Source organism: Grammomys surdaster, unplaced genomic scaffold (genome assembly GCF_004785775.1).
Source record: "Grammomys surdaster isolate TR1022 unplaced genomic scaffold, NIH_TR_1.0 258, whole genome shotgun sequence".
NCBI lineage: Eukaryota > Metazoa > Chordata > Mammalia > Rodentia > Muridae > Grammomys > Grammomys surdaster.
Window position 1 is genome coordinate 715,692 of NW_021604699.1, and position 23,640 is coordinate 739,331.

At 37.1% G+C, this 23,640-nt stretch overlaps 1 protein-coding gene across 1 annotated transcript in view; it reads left to right on the forward strand.

Annotated features, from left to right (window-relative positions):
* Gmds (GDP-mannose 4,6-dehydratase) overlaps positions 1-23,640 on the forward strand; it is a 525,382-nt gene that overhangs the window by 211,798 nt on the left and 289,944 nt on the right. The window contains exons 5-6 of the mRNA XM_028775694.1: positions 11,127-11,319; positions 12,172-12,276. Coding sequence (XP_028631527.1) covers positions 11,127-11,319; positions 12,172-12,276 — 298 coding nt within the window. The remainder of the gene's footprint in view (positions 1-11,126; positions 11,320-12,171; positions 12,277-23,640) is intronic.

Consider the following 23,640-nt stretch of genomic DNA (forward strand, 5'->3'; position numbering starts at 1 on the left):
TAGCAAGTCTAACTTTAAAGTCATTTACCAGACTACTGTCTTATTTTTATTTCTTCTAGATCAGTTGTTAATTATTGATGTTACTGATAGTTGTTCTTAACATTGATATTCACTTTTTAAGACTTGTGTGCTTTGAGCTTCATTCTGTTGGTGAGCATTTGCCTAGCAAGAACGAGGTCTTGGATTAGAATGTCATCAGCAAAAGGAAAGTAAAGCAAATTATGAGTCTACATCCAAAAGAATCCCTGCCTTCACTCCATTCCTCTCCACCTATATTGTCATTGGCTCTACCTTGCTGAACCTAGCCTCTAGGAGAGTCCCAACACCTACTTTATCCAAGAGTGCCTGGGCAGTATCACTAGACTCCTATTTCACCAATAAGTAAAATAATTAAAGCACTCACAGCTATTTTTCCTTTGTGCACTGGAAGGTCTGCTTCAGCCTTTGATGCCAGTATCAAGCCTGGCACTTTGAGCCTTGTTGTCCTGCTACCCACCTTGTCTAACTCCTATCCAGATTCCAGCATTTTTATAGCTTTATTTTTCCCTAGCTTCTGCTATTTGGGGCCAGGCCTACACACCCATTTCCTTTTAACTTTCTCCATTTAAATGTTATCACTACTGTGCTTTTATAATGGTAGTGTTTGGGAGTTATGGCCACATATTTCTTGTGTTGACTTCACTTACTTAAAATGAGGTGTTAGAACTTTATCTGGAAGACCTGAGGGACCCAGACATTTTTAGAAAAGTGGGATTCAGTGAGATTTTAGAATTTAGAATAATGTTTCAAGTATCAGGGTTGATGGATTATAGAAAGGCCAAGCAGATGTCAGGCAACTTTCTGCTATTGTGAAAGAGGACAGTGAGTTACAGATGATGTGGGATGGGTGAATGGATGCAGGATATTAGTGTTTTAGGAGTAGCTACAGAAGCCTGAGCAATCTGTAGTAATCACTGAAGACCTTCTCTAGATACTCAGGGTAGGGGGTCTTGCTCTTTTTGCTTCAGTTACTGGTTATTTTGCATATCAAAGGTTAAGTGAATGTATCTCTCCCAATCCTCAAATGAATATTGATTAGAAACTTGCCTGGCATTTTCAGTAGTATAGAAAATCAGGGCTGGAGAAGACATTAATAATCAGGAATAGAGAACTGAGGCTTAGTAAGAACGACTTATTTGCCAGGCAGGCCCTAGATTCAAGATTGGGAAAATGAGGAGCAGAGCCCTAAAAGTTTAGTGACCAGACATAAGCAACTTTTAAATTTTCTTTTCATTTCACATTCATCAGCAACATACACAAGCATCTTTTCCCACACCCAAAGGAGTTACTGCACAGCCAATTAGAGTTTTTTGCTCATAAAAAATCCAATTTCTAATGTTTTGTAGGACTTTTTGTTGTTTTGTTTTCCATTTTCTTGTGAAACTTTAACTTAGTGATTATTTTCCTTTCTTTCTTTGCAATTATTTATTCTTCCATTCCCTATTTGCCTACTATAATGTAGATATAAAAAGCATCTCTTCTACCCTCTTATGCCCAGAAGTCTGCTTCTGTCACATCAGTTTGCAGATCTGAAGGCTGTAGACATTGACCAACTTTTGAGTTATAATTACAAGCAGTATGCAAAAGAATGTAAGACTTGTCTTTTTCAGATGGATCTGCTCTCCCATCAAATCTAAAATCTGGATTACTTATCAGTTCCAGTGTAGGGACACAACACAACACAAAACAATTCAAGTATAACATGGGGCTCAGTTTGCTAGTGCTCACATAGGCCTATAATCTCAGCACTTGGGAGCCTGCGGCAGGTGGGGTTTCTCAGCCTGGTTAAAGGCAGCCTAGACTATATAATAAACAGCAAGAGTGTGCGTGCACACACACACACACACACACACACACACACACACACACGCATACACACATAATTTGGTATTTACTTTTTCGATCTTGGAACTGTAAAAAATTACCTTCTTTTTACTTTGTTTTTATAAAAAGATAAGATTTACTAAGCATTCATACAAAAGCATTAATAATCATATTAATAGTTTTTCTCTTCATGCTCAAGTACCTTCTTGTGTGTTTATATCATGTTTGTCACATCATTTTGTGAAGACTATTTTTCATTAGAACTCAGAATAAAACTCAGAAAGACTACAGAGAGGAAGGAGCTGTATTTTCTTAATTACACTGATGTTACATAGTCTTTCACCCAAGAAATATTGCAGAATGTCTCTGCATGCTAGGCATTGATGTTGGTACATTCAGATGAACACTATAGGAGAAAACAACATTGCCTATAACATGTATGGTTTCTTTTGTATGCAACTGCTTTCTAAATAGAATATCATTAAGCTAACTGACATTATTTTATTAATTCAGTATTTAGTCAAGCTTAAGGGACAAGTCTGCCATTGGCGGAGACTTCAGGACCCAGTGAGATGCTATAGAAGCTTCATACTATTTTTTTTATTTTATGAAATTGTATTATACTCACTTCCTGCATCAGATTTCATAAATCAAAGAAGAGTAGCCATCTGTTTTCTTGAACATTTTCCTTCTGTCCTGAATCCTCTTGGAACTCCAGATGACTTTCAAAATGCAGCCTGCAAAGGGGTCCTGCTTTCTCTTCTCTATATACTGTTCTTCTTGGCAAGACTCCTTGCCCTTTCAGTGTCAAATCAAAGCTTTGTGTCTTCATAAAAATATGTTATCTAGAATTCCCAGGTGAATGAAAAGAAAAAAACATAACTCTTCTAGGTATGGTGGAGAAAGTTTATTGTAGATAAATAGGAGAGCATAGTCAGAGGCAGAGACATTTGGGAGAGTCCAGAGTGAGCATGACCCAGAGCTCTGCCATATGAGGAGAGGAGAGAGGAGGAGAGGGGAGAGCAGGAAAACCAGGAGACCAAGAGGCCAGGAGGGTTAAAAGGTAAACCTAAAACCAGGGTAACCAAAATGTATGGATTATGTAGGGAAGGGTATCTGAGGGAAGGGCAACTCAGAACCTGGGCTGGAAAAGTTTAGGGTAGGTGGCAGGATATTCCAACCAGAAAGACTAATAATACACTTAGATTTTGGTGGTTGGAATTTGTGGTAGTGTTAAGAGCTTGTGAGTGTAACTTGTTGTGCCAATTGATGGTGATGGAGGTACATTCTAGAGTCTGCTTTCTTTAAGTACCTTGTAAAATATTAAAACTCGATTGTTCCCACTCAAGAGAAAGCAAGGTTTCTTTGTTATAGACCCTAGCAATATGGTGAGACACGGTCTTATTCTTTGTTATAGACCCTAGCAATATGGTGAGACACGGTCTTATTCTTATAATATTTGTTATGGTACAAAATATAACATAGGAAAATGACTTTGTTATCATTAACATGTTAATAATTCACTTTTAAAAAGCAAGGTAATGATGCAGCCATGTGCTATGATACATTATAGAGCAAGACCCAGCAGTGGACTTAGTCCGCACAGGAGCTTCAAAGCAAGGAGTGCCATAAGCAATACTCAGGACACTTGTAGAAATGGTACCATCACCTTCAATGGCTCTCAGGAAGCACTCAAGCTACTGAGAAGTGTGGTATGCATTTTCAATATAAGGAAATTCTCAAGTTTTATAGAGAACTTAGTGAAAATGAATAAACATTCATTCTATGTAGTTCTGGCCTGCATCAAGCTCTTACCCCTCCTGCCCTAGCTTCCTGAGTATTGAGATGACAAGTATGTTCTACCACACCTGTCTCACAACATAGTATTTTAGTTTAGTTTTTTTTTACATTAATTTTAATTACAACAAATTATTCGAAGCCCGATTATGTTTTGCTTGCAAAAGTAATTCAGTACAGATTTTAAGGATTGGACTGAAGATTGTTGGAGAATACAAAAGTAGCACACATATTACTCAAGCATTGCCACTGGTGTAGGAAAGAAAAAAATAACATGTTAGAACTGGAGATTACCGAACATCAGCCCATGTGGACACTGGTCTTCCTTATGTTAGCAATAAGTCAACAGATATGGAAAGTGGTCACAATGAGGTTGGCTTCCAGGCAGGTGAGTCCTCACAGACTGGACGAACTTTACAATATAATAGAAGTCCAGCCCCCATGACCTCTGACTCTTGATTCTACTTGTTAATGTGTTTATTAGCAAAAGTGTAAATTTCTGAAAATAACATAGTTTATTGAACAGATAAGTTAATGTCTCATTTACTAAGCACTGCAAAATGTAGTGAATGGGACAGAGAGACAAAGGCATTGGAGGGTAGTGCCTCCTACAGTTTTTGGAGAGCTTTTAACCTTGTCCTGTATAGTCCCCATGAAAACCCTTAATTGACAGACATCTTAATTTGCCCTTCAGTTTATAAAGGTTAACAAAGATTTCACTTCTTTTTCTGGCTATAATTTTTAAATGGTTGATTAACATATGAATGTGTTTCTAGCCTGCAACTATAAATGTTTTAAAACAAAACTGTAACTGCAACAGTATAATGAAAATACATAAAATTGTATGTTGACGCAGGCCTTGAGCTGGCCTGGGAGAAGTCCAGTGTAGATTCAGAGCACAGCACAGTACGTCTGCCATGCTCAACTGGTATTGTCTTCTGCTCAGCCACAGCCATGGCTGTCACCATAGAGGCCCTCCTTAAGCTGCAGACACATAAAAAGAGTGTTCCAGAATAGCATTTACTTATGCATATGTAAACCAAGGACTCCTTGCTCCGGAGACATAGCCACTGCTGAAGCATACGTGGCCAGGTGCTTGTCCTTGTCTTCCTACTACTCATTTTTTTTTATTGGATGTTTTATTTACATTTCAGATGTTATCCACTTACCCCATTTCTGCCCCCCCAAGGAACCCCCTATTTCATCCACCCTCCTCCTGCTTCTATGAGGATGTGACCTCATCTACCCCCGACTCCCACCTCCCTGCCCTCGAATTCCCCCACACACGGCATCCAGCCTTCATGGGACCAAGGATCTCCTCCCCCATCTATGCCCAACAAGGCCATCCTCCCCTACATATACAGCTGGAGCCATGGGCCCCTCCCTGTGTGCTCCCAGGCTGGTGGTTTAGACCCTGGGAAGCTCTGGTTGGTTGGTATTGTTGCTCTCCTCATGGGGCGGCAAACCCTTTTGGCTCCTTCAGTTTTCACTCTAACTTCTCCATTGGGAACTCCATGATCAGTTCAATGGTTAGCTGTGAGCATCTGCCTGTGAATATGTCAAGCTCTGGAAGACCTCTAAGGACACAGCTATATCAGGCTCCTGTCAGCATGCCTACTACTCACTGTTACTTCCTATCCCCTACCCCACACAGCACTGTTACTTCTAGAACAGCTTGCACCTCATATCCATTTCCTCATGTGCCTATGTCTTCCAGGAGCTTTTCTTTGAATTGTTTTTTAAGTCTTAGAGTGCCATGGTCACATTTTGTAAGCCTTCAGCATCCTTTTCCTGCCTCTTACTCATCTGCATACACAAAAGGACAAGCAGACACAGGAGACAGGGTTCTGTTTTCCTACTCTGCATTTTCTGCAGCCAGACCTTATTCTCCACAGTCAGACCCATACCCGCTTGACTCTACCAGCCCTGGCAAAGCTTTGTATGTGGTCCCAGCTATTAAGTAAAGGCTAGCTAGCCCTAGTGACTCCTGCTCACTAGGAACAACTAATTCAAGATGGAAAGCAATGTTTTATTGTGGGTCTCATTGATTCATAACTTGGTCTGGCAGCAGAGCTGTAAACAGTGCATACTGTGTCTACTTGTGTGGTCTGAGGCACTTTCCACACAAGGGATTATGAGCTTCTCTTGTAATTTTTGTTAGAGATAGCATTTTTCTTGTCTTTTGGCTTTGTTTTACTACATTTAGTTTTTCATGGAAAAATCACTTTCTCTGAGATGATATGGAATCAGGAAATTTCAAGTAGTTCATTGAGATGTGTGTGTGTCCATATGTGCACTGCAGTATCCTCAGATACTCTCCATATTATGTTTTGATGGGAAGCGTCTCCATGATCCTGGAGATGGATTCTGCTGGACTGCTGGCCAACAGACCCAAAGAATCCCCTTTCTCTACCTCTCTAGTGCTAGTATAACAGGACAGGCCAACTATATCCAGAGTTTTATATGGGTGCTGGAGCTAGAACTCAGGTTTTTATGCTTGCACAGCAAACACCTTACTCCACAAGCCATCTCCCTGTTGAGATTCTGAAAGTGGAATTTGCTCTATATGTGGTTTTTGTTATTATGGTATATGATGCTTACATTTAGGGTCAAGTAGTAAACTTCAGGATTAAAAGCTTCTTACTCTTTCTAGTGAGATTTCTTAGTACTGTTTATGTGACAGATGTTCTTCAGTATCATGAGAACAACCAGACAAAGAGAAAGCAGCAGAGCTGCAATGATGCCTGCAGGCCAGTTTGCTGAAGGAGGTCAAGGTTCCCGTGTAGTTACTGCCCCAAGGCAGAGTGTCCTGGAGCTGGTGGGGTGAATCTAGCACTTTCAAGTGGTCAAGTTGAGAAGGGGATCTAGGAAGACAAGAAAGGAGGACTGAGCAGAGGGCAGAGATCACACTGACCCAGATGTACCTCTAGGTAAGCCCAAGGGAGTCATGTAAGGGAGCCATGGCTTTATAAGGGCCTGAGGAGACAACCAACACACGTGTCATCTGTAGTACCATATGCTATCTTTGATTGAGGGACTTGAAAGTTAATCCCTATTCATTATTTTTTTTTTTACGTTATTTGTTCTTGCTTCCATGGGAATTTCTTTCATATTGAAAGGGTGAAGTTGTCAGAAGGCTTGTATCTCTGAGCTATGAAGGGAAGGAGTAGATGGGTTAGTCCTAAGCTTTGTTTTTACATGGATGCTGTTTATGTGGATGGAGGGACAAAGGGAAGGAGAGTTTTGTGAAGAATGTCTTGAATTCAGTTTAATTAAAATTTGGCAGAAAAATGAAACCAACGGAATCTGGGGACTTTGGAGTCATGTGCATAGTGATATCGAGATGGTATCTGGTTAGTCACATGCCACGGTTTTAGGTAGAAGGAAAAGACCCAGCCCTCCCCACATATGTACGCTAAGTCCTAGGCCTGAAGCAGAAATGCTCTAGGCCTGGTAGAACAGCATCACTGATGGTTGCTACCAATGGAGCATGAAGAGATCTGGAGAAATGTGAGGATCCAGAAGCAGGTGTTCTAGAGAGGGGGTTAAGACAGCTTTTGGGATTTTCCCTATGTATTTTCTTTCATACCAGTCTGATTCCTCTTTTATTCTTACCATGAGAAGTAAGTTGCTGCTCACCATGTCACCAGGCCTCTGAAAAATACAACTTTATGATGACTCTAGTCCAAAATTTAGAATATGTATATATTTATTTTAGAGTGAAGCAAAAATATAGCCATTCAGTAGAAGCTGAGCTTAGACTTTGATTGATAGGGTGGAGCCCACATCCTCTGTCCCAAGCACAGGCTCCCTAGACGTTCCACTGGAAACGACTGCACTAGGATGTGTAGTGGGTGAAGCAGATTTAAGTGTACTTCTGATTGATAATATGTTTTTGGGAGTATGATCAAACTATAAGTCCTAGAGCATAATGACTAACCTTGGCTGTTAAATGCAACTATAGTTTTAATTCAGAAGTCAGAAAGTTATTTCTGTAATGGACCAGATAATACTCCCAGCTTTGTGAGAATTACATTCTTAAACAACAAATTCACTAGCCCAGTGATTGTAGCATGAAAACAACAGTGGAAAACATGTAAGAGAGTGATTGTGGCTGTGTCCTGAAAAACTGTATTTCCTGGTGGAAAGCTGGCCAGGTTTGGCCCATGAGCAGTAACTCTCCAGACCTCTAGTGTTTTGCAAATCATACTTTTAACTTTGGAAAGTTGAAACTGTAAAGTACTGTTTTGACTGGTGTAGATATTTAATTTATTACTTTATGTTAAAAAGAACTTTTTAAATAATTAATTGTTTATAAAATAATCTTATTCTGCAAAATTTTGACTACCAAACATGTATTCCATTTCATGGAGTTATACAACAGTTGTGAAAAAATGTTTTGAAATTTCTAACAGGCAGCCATCCTCCCCATCATCCCCTGCTATCTATGCTACTTTCAGCCTAATTGTGGTTGATCCTTTTTCATAGCCTGTCCTCTGAATGGAGTCCCATTGCTTATGTCAAGTAGAGCAGTTTCCTTTCTATACTCCAAAGTCTGCAGGGAAACTTGGTTCACTGAAAATAGAACACATGTGTGTGTTCTCTGTTACATTTAACACACCGCTCTGTGCTTGTTTTTCCTTTCTGTTTCAGATTAAATGTGTACCTGTTCTCCCATCTGAGTCATGTGTTCATTCACCTGCTTAGAATGATATCTGCTCCACACTGAGGACTTATATAGCACTGCTATTGTTTTAATAGAGCTGTTGACTCTTCTGTCCTGGGGCCTTTTCAGTGTATGTTCCTATCAACATAGGACTGAGACTTTTCTGAAGAACAAAACCTTCTGTGTCCAGACCATTTATCAGAGATATAATAGTTTTCAAAATATGTTGCTGAGGTAGTTGGATCTCCATCTGCAAATAATGAATTTTGACCCCTAATTATATACAAAATTAATTTAAAATAATCATGGAAATAAGTGTAAGGGACTAGTTTATAAACATGCAATATAATATTTTCACCTTCCCATTATGGAATAAATTTGTATAGGACATAGCCACATTCACTGTTTTACATGTTTTGACATTATTTTCATGTTATAGTCACAGAGCTAAATGAACATAAGTATACATTCATTTTCTTAGCTTATGGAAATTATTTCTAAATTATTTCTGCAAAAATTGTTAGTTAGAATAAGGAGAGATCAGAATCCTTACCTATATCAGTGAGTGCGGCTGTGAAGGAGCAAGGCAACTTCGGAATAACAAGTCAGCTGTTCAGTGTAACATGGAACATGGTGTTGACCACATGCCCCAGCACCCATGTACCTAGGCAACTGTATCTAAGAGCGATGACAACAGTAAGAGAGGGAAGCTAGTTTAGAAGCCCAGATACTATGTGATTTCACTCCTAAGAAATGTTTCCAGTAGGTAAATCTATAATGGAAAAACATGACTGATCAGTGGCTGTCCAGGTTCAACTGGGAGCTGGGGGCTGGGAATGACTGCTGATAGCTGCAGAGTGTTTTGGGAATAATAAAAATGTTCTGAAGTAAGATGGTAATGACGATTGCATAATGCTGTGAATTATGAAAACCATTAAATTGTAAACTTTAAACTGGCAAATTTTATAGTATCTCTATAAAGTATTTTATAGCTCATTTTATGTATCTCTATAAAGTATTATTTAAAAAGGATAAAATATACTGGGCATGTTGGTGCATACTTATAACTTGGAGGTAGAGGCAGGTGGATTTCAGTGAATTTAGGGGTAGCCTGATCTACCTATAGTAATCCAAGTCAGCCGGGGCTGTATACTGAGACCCACAATAAAATAAAGCAAAATACTGGAAAAATGGCTCAGTTTATAAAAGCAACTGCTGTGCAAGTTAGAGGGCCTTCATTCAAATCTCCTGCACCTATGTAAGAGCTTGGTATGGCTGTAATGGGGAATGAGGATCAGCAGATTTGGGGAACTTGCTAGCCAGTTAGCCTACTTCAAAATGTGAGTTTCACGTGTATTCAGTCTCAGAAACAAGGTGGATAACCTAGAGGAAGACATAGAATATCCTCCTTAGTCCTCTTGTGGCTTTTTACAAGAGTGTGAATGAAATATATAACTTTCCTTTTTAATTTCTTATATCGCTCCTAAGGTTTACATGTAGCTGCAGATGATATGGACGAAGTAGGTAGAGTCCTTAATGAGCAGTGGACCAACTTCTGACAGTGCTGTATATACATGGGTAGAGCCATGACTTCTGTCCAATTCAGTAGCTAGGAAATAATGAAAACAAATGGCCTTACCCTATTGAGAGGTTTTCCCACATGAAGATTAAGGTAATTCATACTACAGTAGATACACCAGCTGTAAGGTTTTCAGCCTCATTGTCTTAAGATATTTAAAATAAGGTTCTTTTACTTATCATGTGTCAAGTTATTTAAGAAATAAGCCTTAGAAATCACATGGTTCTGGGTAGTTTTTTGTCAGCTTGACACAAACTATAGTTATCTGAGAAAAGGAACCCAAATTGAGATTGTGCTTTAACCAGATTGGTTATAGACAAGTCAGTAGTGCCATTTACTTGTTAATGATTAATGTCGGTGAGCCTATCCCACTGTGGCTAGTATCAACCCTGGGATTTTGATCTTGGCTTCTATAGAAAGCAGGCTAAATAAGCCATAATTCATAAATGTACTCCTCTGTGCCTTTGAGTTCCTGGCCTCACTTCCCTCTATGATGGACCATGATTGGGATGTATGAGGCAAATAAACTTATCTCTTCCCAGGTGTCTTTAGTTATGGTCTGTATCACAGAAATAGAAACCTACCTAAGAACATGCCTGTTTCCTTTAAAATAAACTCATTTTGCAAAACTGGAATATGTTGAATTACGTCTCAGTAACCTCATAGAACTCAGTTTATATATACACATTAGCATTTTGCTGCATTTACTGTGCCGTTTAATAAACTCACGTTCTTTATAGGTACTACACTTATTGTTGTGCCCTTTAAAGAAAAAAAAGTAAAATTGTGTTTTCAAAAGTTAACTGTTGTATATAGTACATGTTCTTAGTCTTCAGTACACAGACATCTTTGGGGACTCATTTAAACCGTGTATTTTTTAGACCTCCAAAAGTTTCGTTCAAACTGAATTTTTAATGTGTATCTTCTAAAGAACCGAGCATTGCCCCATCATGCAAAGCTTCTCAAGGATGCAGCTAGAATGAGGAGGAAATGCAGGGTGTTAAAGTGTTGACAAAAGTGCTGAATGAATATTGATGTAGTCTTCTGCTATCCCACATTAGAAGTAGATGAAATCCACATTGGAAATTCTGTTAGGAAATAACACTTGCTGTTTTCTTACCAGCATAAAGCCACATGTTGTGAAACTGCTATGCTTATCACCTTGCTAGCATCTCTCACCAATGGACTTTAATGCCAGTCATCTCTGCTTCTTCTTCACAGATCTCCTTTGACTTAGCGGAGTACACTGCAGATGTTGATGGAGTTGGCACCTTGCGGCTTCTGGATGCAATTAAAACTTGTGGCCTTATAAATTCTGTGAAGTTCTACCAGGCCTCGACAAGTGAACTTTATGGAAAAGTGCAGGAAATACCCCAGAAAGAGACCACACCTTTCTATCCGAGGTCACCCTATGGTAAGGACACATACGCCCATCAGCATACAATGTTCTCTGCAGGTGTGGGGGTGTTTCTGCTTTCATTCTGCACATGTGTCATAGTCTTTTGAGTGTGAGATTGACCTTGAGATAGACTAAAGTGAGAGACTTGTTGGGAAACATAACATATGCATTATTACCGTTGCTTCCAGGTAAAATTACCACCCCAATCGTCCTTGTTCCTCCAACCTTTCTACATAGGTCACTTTATGTGGAAATTTAGCCCAAATAGGACTTTTTTCCTAAGCTGTTAAGAGATTGTGCTGAAGCAATGAGCTGTTATATTGTTTTGTCATTTTCCCCATGAAAATTTCTCTGTGTTCAAACCTAGCATGAAAAACCAGACTTAAATTACCAAATTTATAAAGAAAATGTTCATCAAATATATAAATAATAACATTTTAAAGCAGTTTGAATGTTAAGATACCAAATATTTTCTTTCTCATTATCTAAGTGGTGTGTGTGTGTGTGTGTGTGTGTGTGTGTGTGTGTGTGTGTGAGAGAGAGAGAGAGAGAGAGAGAGAGAGAGAGAGAGAGAGAGAGAGAGGGAGAGAGAGAAGGTAGGTTAGACAGACAGGTGAACTTGATATATTTTACATAATATAGTTGAATAAGTGTGATGGCAAAAGAATTAATTATGAATGTTACAAAGCAGGAAATTGTATTTCTTAATGAGATAATTAATTAGCACACAATGTTTGTTTTTTCCTTGTGATTCATATTTGCTATTCTGATGCATTATAGATATTATTTTAGTTATTACTGTTTAAGGTGAGTGAAAAGCATGATCCTTTAAAGTAAACTTTATCTTTAAAAAAATTATTCCAACAGGAGCAGCCAAACTCTATGCCTACTGGATTGTAGTGAATTTCCGTGAAGCTTATAATCTCTTTGCAGTAAATGGCATTCTCTTCAATCATGAGAGTCCCAGAAGAGGTGAGTGACTACATTACTGCAAAGGAAAATTTTTTGCTTTAGCAACAGAAAGGGTTGTATGTATATTCTGCTGGTGTTCTATAGATTGAAATATTTTTACCTCAATTCTAGTATAAATGACTGTGGTGAAAATGAAATAGAATTCTACCCTTAATTTGTAAGAAATTAAAAACAAAACTCATTGTGAAAAGCTGTACAGTTTGCCAACTTTACTAGTTTTATTAGTTTTCAACTCAAGTATTGGAAAGTTTCTGTGTAAATGCAAAGAACGAAGGATTAAACTACTGGTGGTCTCTCTATTGATTGTTGGTTACCTAGCCTCATCCAGTTGAAAAGTCAGTACCTTCTCATTACATTCCATTAGAGAAACAGAAGAAATCATTTTGAAATCGGTTCTTAAGCATTATTGAGTGAGGTTTTGATTGTTTTCCAGAAAACTTCATTTTCTTACGTGGGCTTTATTGTCCTTGAGACTATTAGCAATATCGTCTCTCTGATTTCAACATTAAATCTTTTTCATAGTTCTTTTTTATTATTATTACTTTTATTTTTTTACAGTCCAGTTGTTAACCCCCTCCTGGCCTTCCCTCCCATAGTTCCATATCCCATTCCTTCTCCTCTGTCTCCAAGAGAATGACCCCACTCCTCAACCCCAGCCCACCCCTGACAGGCCTCTCCACTCCCCAGAGTCTCAAGTCTCTTAAGGGTTACATACATCTCTCACTGAGGCCAGACCAGGCAGTCCTCTCCTGTACATGTGCCAGGAGCTAGTGTATGCTGCCTAGTTGGTGACTCAGTGTCTGAGAGATGTCAGGGGTCCAGTTCAACATTAAATTTTAAGTAAGAAATTATATTCTCCCACTATTACTTTTAATTTAGTGAAATATGGGAAATGTTAACCAAGCCAAGTAGGCTATGCTGAAAATGGAACCCACAATCTCATTCATTAAAGTAAAAGTCTGTATAATCTTAATCAAAAGCATTTTATTTAATTTTATGCCCATTTAATCTTAGAGTGTGAGAATAAGCAAGAAGCCCAATATTATAACTTGTATCCTACCCAACAACTAATAGTACATCTATTTCAGTGAAAATTTATGTGACTATATACTCATCTAATTAAACCATCAAATCGTAGAGAAAGATTAAAGTGACTGATTTATAAAGGTGTCTTTAGCATCACATGTTCTTATTCTGTAATTGCTTAGTTAACAATTCCCATGATGGGTTGTTAAGGGAAGGATGCCAGTCTGTCTTCTCTGATTCCCTCCCATTCTCCCCCTCCCCCCCTTCAATTAGTTTTGTGGCTCTGGGTATTGTTGGTAAGGGGAAATGACGAGAACGAAGGGTTTTCTTTTTTCCTTTCTTGCAGCATCTAGTGTGTGTAATGGGGTGGAGTACGGGGACATTAGGAATCTGCTCAGTAATGATAATCCTGTCTCTTTTCTCACATACATGCTTGTATGTATTGTTGGGTTTCTGTATTTTATTCTCTTTGACCTGAACCATTTCTCCTACCCCCCACAAAAAAGGTAAAAATTAATTTCAGTTAGCCAAGTTAGAAGAGGTGAAAGCATTCTTAGGTTGTACAATGAAAAGATAATTTAACTATAATGTCTCTGCCAGTCCTTTATTTGTACCTGTAAATGAACCCTTTTTTATTAATATTGATTATTTTCTGAATTTCAGAAAGTAATGTTCATAAATTTCAAGGAAAACTTTTAAACGATGTTAGAGATAAAGAAAACTTTCCCTCATTCACACTAAGTTTCCCAGTACCAGTGTCATTATTATCATGCCCAGAAATGCCCTTCATGCCTTCAGACCTGCAAAGGGAGTCATCCTGTATTTCATTCTGCAAAGTGGGTGTTCGTTAAATATTTGTAAGGAATGATTTTGGACCATCAAGGTAGCTTGATTTCCATAACCCATAATGAAAGGATAGAACTAACTCTAAAATGTTGTCTTCAGTGTCTGTGGTATACTTACACATATACATACATTTGCGCCGATAAAGATACAGATATAGACACAGACAGACAGATGGAGACACACATACATACACATAGATATACAGTCATACACACTGACTAAAATAAAAATTGCCAGATACGTTGTCACATTGAGATTATTTAAATGAAATAAAACTTCACCTTGGGGTTTAAGCCATTTGTGTGTGTGTGTGTGTGTGTATAAATAATTCAAGGATGTTCCATTTTTTAAACTTCATTTATATAAAACATATAACTAGAAACATGAAACATATATTAATGCTATCTTTGATAAATGTCTAAAATATAATATATAGAGCATTTTAAAACTTGTAAACTAAAATAAAAATAATAGGAAAGTAATTTTTTAAGATTAAGCATTGTTCTCTGAGGAGACATTTGTGCCTGACTGAGACTCTTAGAGGAGACATGCCATTGTGCTAATAGGCATTCAGTAAATATTTTTAAAGGAAGAATGAGTATCCCCATTCCAATTAAGGTTTAATGACTTAGGTTTAGGATGTCAGAATTAGACAACAGTACAAATTTATAGGAGAATTTTTAATGAATATTGTTTTATTGGATATATATGTGTGTGTGTGTGTGTGTGTGTGTGTGTGTGTATATATAATTAAAACTTACTATTTGTAGTACTGATTCACACATACATTAATGAGCATTATACACATTTTAAACTTTTAATATGCCTAAATGAAGCTTGGGATGGCAGTGAAAGTGACATCATCTTAGTGTTTCATCAATTCCCACAGGGAACAAGCACGATTACTGGATAGAGCTCTGGAAACAGCAGTTTAATCCAAGGCACAACAAAAGAACCTTAGTTAGTAGAGCTCACACTGATAGACTGATGTATCTTGGGGAGAAATTAATCTTTCTTCCACTTAAAATAGCTGTCAGTCTTTTGATTGCATAAATATATAATATTTTAGGGTAATTTATGACTAGAAAAGGTGTGGAAAAATATTTTTTAATGTAAAAGTTTTCTAGACTAGACTTTGGCAAATTGTTTTGCAAAAAGGGCCAAATTGAATTCTTTCACTCATGTGGGTATGTGTGTATGTGTGTGTGTGTGTTTGTGTGTAAATAAAGTTTTATTGGGATACCATGATGCTCATTGTTTACATTTGTTTATGGCTCTGTTCACACTGTAAAGTCCTGTATCCTGAAAATCCTAAGTATTTATTGTCAAGACCTTTAAGAAATATTTATCTAATGGGCATCCAAGAAACTTGCAGTGGGTTTCTCCCAAATAGCAAATTTGTCTAGGAAATAGTGTCCAAGAGTCATTAATGTGAGGTAGCCCTACTGTGCTGCAGATTTTTGGTTGGAACTCTTGAGTTCTTTCCTGCCATATGAAGAGGCCTTGTGCACAAAAGAAAAGTTCATCATCATTATTGTAAGACACTAAGTTTGTAGCTGACCAAAGACCTGCTCACAACAGCACCCAACTCCTAAGTTTTCTTACTGTCTCATTCTTATGTCACTATATATGTCTACTTCATTCCAGGTTATTTTTTCTTTAATTTTTAAGACTTTATTTAAAAACACATTTGTGTTATATTAACTTTATTTTATATATTTATATATAAAACTCAAAGATTTAAAAGAAAAATGTAAAAAAATATATAAATAAAATAACATAAATATATAACATACAAAATATGTTCATATAATTTATGTATATAAATAAAATAATATATAAAAAATAAAATATACAAAAATTATATATATATGTGTGTGTGTGTGTGTGTGTGTGTGTGTAATCATTGTTGATTGTATAAGTAATTGGAAATAATTGCTAGAAAACATACCTAGTGATCCAGCAGTTCTTTCCATTAGGATAAGGTGTGTTTATGTTGTTCATATAAAATGCAAGCACTTTAGCAGCACCTACTACAAGCTAGTGAGGAATGGGTGAGATCTCAGCACTGTAGGTACATAGGAATGAAAATGTATCAGCATGTTCTGTAAGTTATTATTACTAATTGTTAGATACTGATATAAATATTAATGGGGTATTTTATTAATAAGAATCCAATTTTTAAAATAAATCAACTATTTTAATTTAATAAGTAAAAGCTTTTGTCTTTATTGCATAAATGAATTATACAAATGTGCTCATGTATTTGAAAAACTTTATCCTCTCACATACTTAAAATCATGTATCTGGCTGCTTCTTGTAGTGGAAATATGCATCTATATATTTTATGTTTGTATAATGCAGTATATTCTCTGTTATGGGTGTGGCTGGCATGATATCCTTTCTTCTAGGTATGCAGACTTATTTATTAATTAAGAGAAAAGATTATGTTTATTATCTAAGCTATTCAATTTCTACAAAAAATTGATACATATATTTTTTGCCTTCTCTTTTAGGTTTCTTTGAAAAGCTAGAGTTAGTAAAACTGTAATGTCATGAGGATATTAATCATATTGGTTAAAACATGAGGAAAATATGAAAAGTTTCATTGATTCATTAAAGTATCTCATAAATAATTTTTTTCAAATACAATAATTGACTCCACCCTCCAACCCCTACCTTGTCCCATTTTACCATAAGTCTCAGAATGATCTCAAATACGAGATCTTCCTGCCTCAGCCTTCCAAGTGCTAGAATTACAGGTGTGTGCCACCATATCTGCAAAATTACTCATATTTGAGATCATTCTGAATTAGAACATTATAACAAATTCTACTTGTAAGTCTATCAATATTTTTAATTTTATTGTTCATTAGAAGGTAAAATAAAACTGTCACCTATATCATATAGTCATTCTACTGTGTCTTAATTAATACATCTGTAGAATACTTTGCATGGCATGATTATAGATTTGTTGATTTATCAATATTAACAGAAATTTATTCCAAATAAAACAAAATGTATTTATATTAACAATTATGGAGAAGCCAAAATCAGATATATCCTACGTCCAAGTTCAAAAGGTTAAAAAAAATTAAGTGATTAAGTTAAACTGGATTTCCTGACTCTGGTGATTATGCCATCATAATTAAAGGGTGAAATTAATGTGATATTGAATGCTCTTGGTCTTTGTTTTCAATGTGAATTAGAGGCTTGGATTTCCTGCAGCTAAGGAGTGGCTGAGTCTTCAGTAAGACTGGCCAGGGTCCAATCTGGGAAGAGCATGGTTAGGCCAGGAGTATGACTAGTGAATACTTCCCACTGCCCATTATGGCTAGACTAGACTCCCTCTCTGAAGACACCAGCTCTGTGAGATGTGAGAAGTATGTTTCAGGCTAGCTGTTTGATGAGAATTTGTTTCTCATGCTGACTTTCCTTAGTCTTTTATCCATAGGAAAGTCTGGGCACTGTCCTGACAGCTACTTCTAGAGTAGACAGTAGACTGAGGAGGTGAGGTTTGAGTAAGTGTACCTACCTCCTTGGCTGCTAGTTAATCAGTGGTGAGTAGCATACAGTGATTGACTCTTCCCCAGACATCTCTGGCCTGAGTAAGAATTAAGTTCCATGTAGATAGCATGCTTTTTCTCCTCTCTTTCTCCTCTTTTCTTTAAATGCTTAAGAACAGAGCACTCAGAATTAAGGGTGTAACTCAACCACAGAGCACTTGTCGAGCTGGTGTGCATGAGGTCTTGGGTTCTAGTTTTACCAAAACCAAGAATAGGACACTTGCTCAGTAGGTAAAATGTTGTCTCTTCTCAGAAAGTATCTGGTTTTTCATTGCCCTTCTGTGTCTGTTAGACCAGTAAGGGATGGCATGTGTAACACAGTTCCTTATCTGTTTGTAGTTTTTAAAGATGATACCAATCTTGTCCTCCCTAGAATTCCTAGTTTTCCCTAGAATTTTCCTAGACTGCTCAAGCCTAGTGACTGCCACCTGTGCTCTTCTTGCTATGTATTTCCTCACTTAGTTTTACTGAGCTAAGGAATCAGTACTTTGGTTTTCATCATTATGTTTGTTGGCAAGCATTATAATAATGGAAGTACTGTACCCGCTAGTTGACTATTAACAAACTTGGTGGTTTAATACTCAGAAGGTACATTTGCAGACATTTTATTGCTTTCTTAGCATGTATTCATAACATATATGGTCAGATGAAAGGACTAGGAAATAGCCAGTTCTCCAAAAATACTCTTAGTTTATGAGAGAAATTTACAGATCATTCAACCTATTTTTCATCAATTAAGGAAGTAATATTATTAATCTAACAAATGTCAAGTGAGGATAAAAATGATTCTGGGGGAGGGGGACCATATGGTCAGGTATGGAATCTGTATGTTAGAATTTTTTAAATCTGTGTGAATGTGTGTGTGCATGCATACAGGAGTGTTTGTGGTATATGCCCAGCACATGTGTGGAAGTTATACAGAGTGTAGCTGTAGTTGTTAGTCCCCAAGCACTTCCCACCTTTTGTTTCAGACTTAAGTATCAATAAGCTATCAATAAAACAAGTAAAACTAATAAAATGAATTAAGAATCATGAGACAATGCCCAGTTTATAAAGTACTTAAGATAATTAACAGTTTGAAACTACCCACAAATGGATGGTGTGCTGCCACTGTTTGGATTTTGAGCCAATTTTAGATGATATAGCACATTCGTCTAAATATGGGCTTCATAAGAAATCATATATATCTGTGTAAACACTGTATTCACCTCAGTGACTTGGTGAAGTTCATGAACTTTTGGTTTTCAGTGGCATTCTTGAGCATTTGTTTAGTCGCCAAATATCTGTTTTGAAAAATGTCTATTATAAATTAATCTTGAGAATTTTTAAGTTGATATTCCTATCCTATACAAAATTAATTGCATAAGTTATAATAAATCTCAAAATAATTTCCTCTTTGTTTTTCCTAAAGTATATTAGTCAATTTTTTTTTTTTCTTTAAAGATCAGACTTAATCGAGCTAGGGGAATAGAGATTGTGAAAGTGGCTTTGTACTCCAGAGAACATATGACAGTTTTTTGAAGATATTGGTAGTCAAAACTGCCTGCTAAACAGATAGATGCTGGAGACTCTGCTGAAAATTTTATAGTACATAAGAGAGTCCCTCATAAGGAAACAGCAAAACCACCCAAAACATTAGCAGTGGTGTTGAACATTAAAAACCCATGTCCTACAGCTTCACTTAAAAATCTTCTTAGAGGAACATCTATGCCATCTGTGAACTGCTGAAGCACATGAGAGGGCTGGTTGTACAGATCCAAAGCTGCAGGATCTCCATGACATATGACAACAACAAGATGCTGAGAAGAATCCCAGTGATGATCAAGTATTGATAATATAACAAAAGCCAGAGAGGCCTAGAACCAGACCAATGTCTCACTGCAATGAACATTTGCAAGTGAAGCTTTCTGGGCAAAAGGGTATGCTGTGTGACACATTGCAGCTTCCACAGTCAGAATTTTGTTGTTTTCTTTTGAGGAGGGAGGTCGCAAGGGCAGGGGGCGGATATGTAGGGATAGGAAGATGAGTGGGGTTGGGGTGCAGGATATGAAATCATTAAAACTGTCGTTTATGTGTTTATAACAGTAGATATTGGAGTCTAGCACTCAGGAGGCAGAGCTAGGTAGAACTTTATGAGTTCAAGGTCCACTTGATCTATGTAGTGAGTTCTAGACCAGGCAGGGATGCATAGCAAGAGCCTGTCTCAAAAAACAACAACAAACAAATAAACAGAAAAGATACAGTTTTTTCCAAAATACTCCTTTCATTAGGTAGAACTCTTTTATGATGCTTCAGCAAGTATATAAGATTCTATTCTTGTTTCTCTGGCTTTCTATGAGACTATTCTGGCCAGGGGTTATTGAGTCATACATGGTAAACCCAGATCAGGGAAGCAGTTAGCAGAGTTGTAATTTCAGAACTTTCTCCCACAAGATTGAGCTCTCACTTCAGCCACCTTCTGATCCATAATACCTCTCTTTTCTTCCATTGTTACCTTCAACAAGGAAAACAAGTCCTCTCTGCTTTTGTTCTTTAAGACATTAAAACAGGTTTCAAGTACTCTTTTCCTACACAGAATCACAGCAATAGAGTATGAAAAGTTTCCTATGTGAGAGTTTTTCTTCAAAATTTATACAATTCACAGCCAATTTTGTGCTTTAGGAGATAATGAAATGCATAATATTAGCTAGCACCTTATCTCCCCATATGAATAATGTGTGCATAAAATACTCCACAGAATTATGATTTGCAGATTAAGCTCATTCTGGTATAGTAATAACAAGAAAAAACAAAACCAGTGTCACCTACTGCATACCTCATTTGTATTTTTATCAAAGGTGCTTTGTGATTTCTTCTTAAGTAAAGTATCAGAACCTTAGCTCACTAGTGGGAGAAGGGACAACAATTGCTACTTATGAAATATGGGAATGAAGTAATCTCCTACTGGAGTTCCATGGGGCCATAATAGATTTTAACAACCATTTGCCTGTTCACAAGTGGTTAATGGTTGGCTACTAATCTTGTCTTTCTGGTTGGAGTACAAAGTGATATCATCTCATTTGCCATTGTATGTGTAGACTATGATAGTCCACAGATGACATGCACCTTTGGGGAGTATAGTGCTGTCTGACACATCTTATTTATTTTCTGTGGATAGATGGAGTATGACTGCTCAGCCATGCAAGGCTTCTGAAGTGATCCTTGTTTTACTGGAAGTGATTATTACCATCAAACAAAATATTCCCTCCCACTAAGTAAAATGATACTTATGTGATTCTCTAATTGAATCAAAGATGTTTTTCTCCGTAATGTTTCATAATTTTTATTTAACATTTATGCTTGAAATCAAACTGTTAACTGATGTCACAGGACCCTGCAGCATAGTCAGGCAATGTGCTCAGGGAGGTAGCTACTTGAAAGTTCCATGTCTCTGAGAAGTTACTCATTCAGACCTCAGTCTCCTCATTTGCACATGGAAAGGATGACCATGCCTGACAGGAACATTTGAGGGTCATCTGCCTTATCAGGGCAGGTAAAGGGAAAATGTATGAAACAGTTTAACACTGGGCCTTGTAGGCTTGAGCATTCTTTGCCTGTTTTCACCTTTTCTTCTCCTTTCTACTATCTTCAGCAACAACTTGGAGAGTATTAGTTTCTTTTCTGCTCTACTTTCAAGGTAAAACCTTGCTGGGCTCAACTCTGCAGTGGGACCATAGTTACTATGGGATTTACTGAACTAGTGTAGCCAGGAGACATTTATAATTTCCAAAGAGATAAAATGGAAGTGGTGGAGGATGCTTTCATTGTGGGAGAAGCCATGTGTCCAGAGGATTCTGGCAAGTAAATCAAATCTATTTGAACTAGGAAAGTAGAAAACAAAACAAAACAGACTTAGAGAATAATGGGCAGATACCAAAGCTGTCTATGAAAAATCATTGTGGAAATTCATAAATATGGTATAGAACCATTTGTGTAGTCTATTAATGTTACCTGTGAAAGTCATTTGTGAAAAACATAAAGTTTTATAAGAAACAGATACAATCCAGAAAAAAAATTATTTTTTGGATATACCATTGAGAAGCATATAGGCACACATTTGTCTGTTTTTGAAGTGCTGGCTAGGGAATCCAGGGCTTCACACATGAAAATGCAAATACTACCACAGAACTGTGTCCCAGGCCCATGGTTATGATTTAAATTACATGCTAAATTGACTTATAAAAATTTATTGTGAGAAATGATATCATTTTACACTTCCCTTCTCTTTATCTTTTAAAATTGTGACCTGTTTTTCTTCAATTGTTGTTGTCATATGTATATATTCCTGAATATATAAATACAACCTCCTTAGTCTATGTAATGTTAGTTGTATGTGTCTTTAGGATTGACTATTTGGTTTTGGATATTCCGTTGGTATGTCATCTCAGAAGAAGACTTTCAAATTCTCAGCAGTTCTTAGATGCCAGTAGTTCTTTGTGTATAGTTGAGGCCTTGTCAGCTTTCCTCCTTCCATGGAGCATCTCTGTTGGTATTATTTTCATTCTAATCATATTTAGAGAGCCATGTTGGTGAGACTTCATAGATGTAACATTTGATTTTTCTAGGAGACACAGTCTCACAGAAAACTTCGTGTTCTTCTTGCTCATATAATCTTTTTTGTCCTTTCTTCTATAATAATCTCTGAGCCTTTGGTGCTGGAGTTGAATTGTATATGTACCAATTGGGACTGGGTTTCACAACTCTGTATTTTGATTGGTTGTCATTTTCATTAACAATCTCCATTTCTTGCAATGAGAAATTTCCCTGTTGAGGTGTGAGCAGTAGACTTATCTGAACGTATAAAGTACAAATATTTAGAACATAGATATTATTCATGTTTAGTAAAGTGTTGCTTATAGATTTTCCTCTACTATGTATGACTTCTCTAGCCCTGGGTAGTTGACTGGGTTTCCAGTACTGGTCATAATTTCTCTCTTAATGTGAGGTCTTTAGTTCAATTAGAGAGCTGTTGGTTGCTGTCAGTGTATGCTTGCCACTACTTCTCCTTTAAAGTTACCTTGCCATGTTAGTCATTATTGTGGCTCATTGTTGTCATAGCTGTGTAGGGCTATTGATTGTTTCCTTTCTTTGGAAGTGTACATGATGCCTTCTGGTACTATGAAAGCCTGTGTTAAGGGAGGTGGTATTTAGGTCAGTTCCAGCTCATGTGCCTTCGGGCTCTATGTATGTAGTTCACAATGTCTTAAGCCACAGCAACCTCATGGGGCAACCAAGGCCAGTAGCAGTAGTGTATAATATTTGGAAGTCTCTTGGACTTACAAACAACTTAGAAGAAGGCTTCTCATTCCTGGTGTCGGATTTTGTCATATGGTCTATTCCTCTTGGGGGAAGCAGGCAGCCCAAATGGAAAAACTATATAGCTATATATATTTAGGTAGATAGTTAATAGTATGATTTCTTATGACTTTTTCAGAAGTCCTTACTATTCATTTACCTTCTTACCTTCAATATTTTTTCCTTTTCCTCCAAAATGATTGTTCTGCATCCCTGTTTTACTCATTTCCTGTTTCACTTGTACCTTGTTAATTCTACATTGTCTTTTGAATCAAAATGTTATATTGGATTTTCTTTTCAAAGTTTAGTTTGAGTCTTGAGTTTTCCATTTTAGTGTTTGCTATGGAACATTATCTTTGTCAGTCATTCTTGGGTTCTAAGAATACCCAGGACTTCAACCAATGCTAACATTTGCGCTGTTACTGATACACACCTGTTGCCGCTCCTTCTTATGATTGCTTCAGGTAGAGACATGGGCCTATTCACCTGCTCAGATTCAGTTAGACTTTCCCACGTATTAAAGGAGGGCCTTTATATTCATTTATCAGCCTCTGTAAGCCATGAATTGCTCATCTGTGAAACTGGATGATAA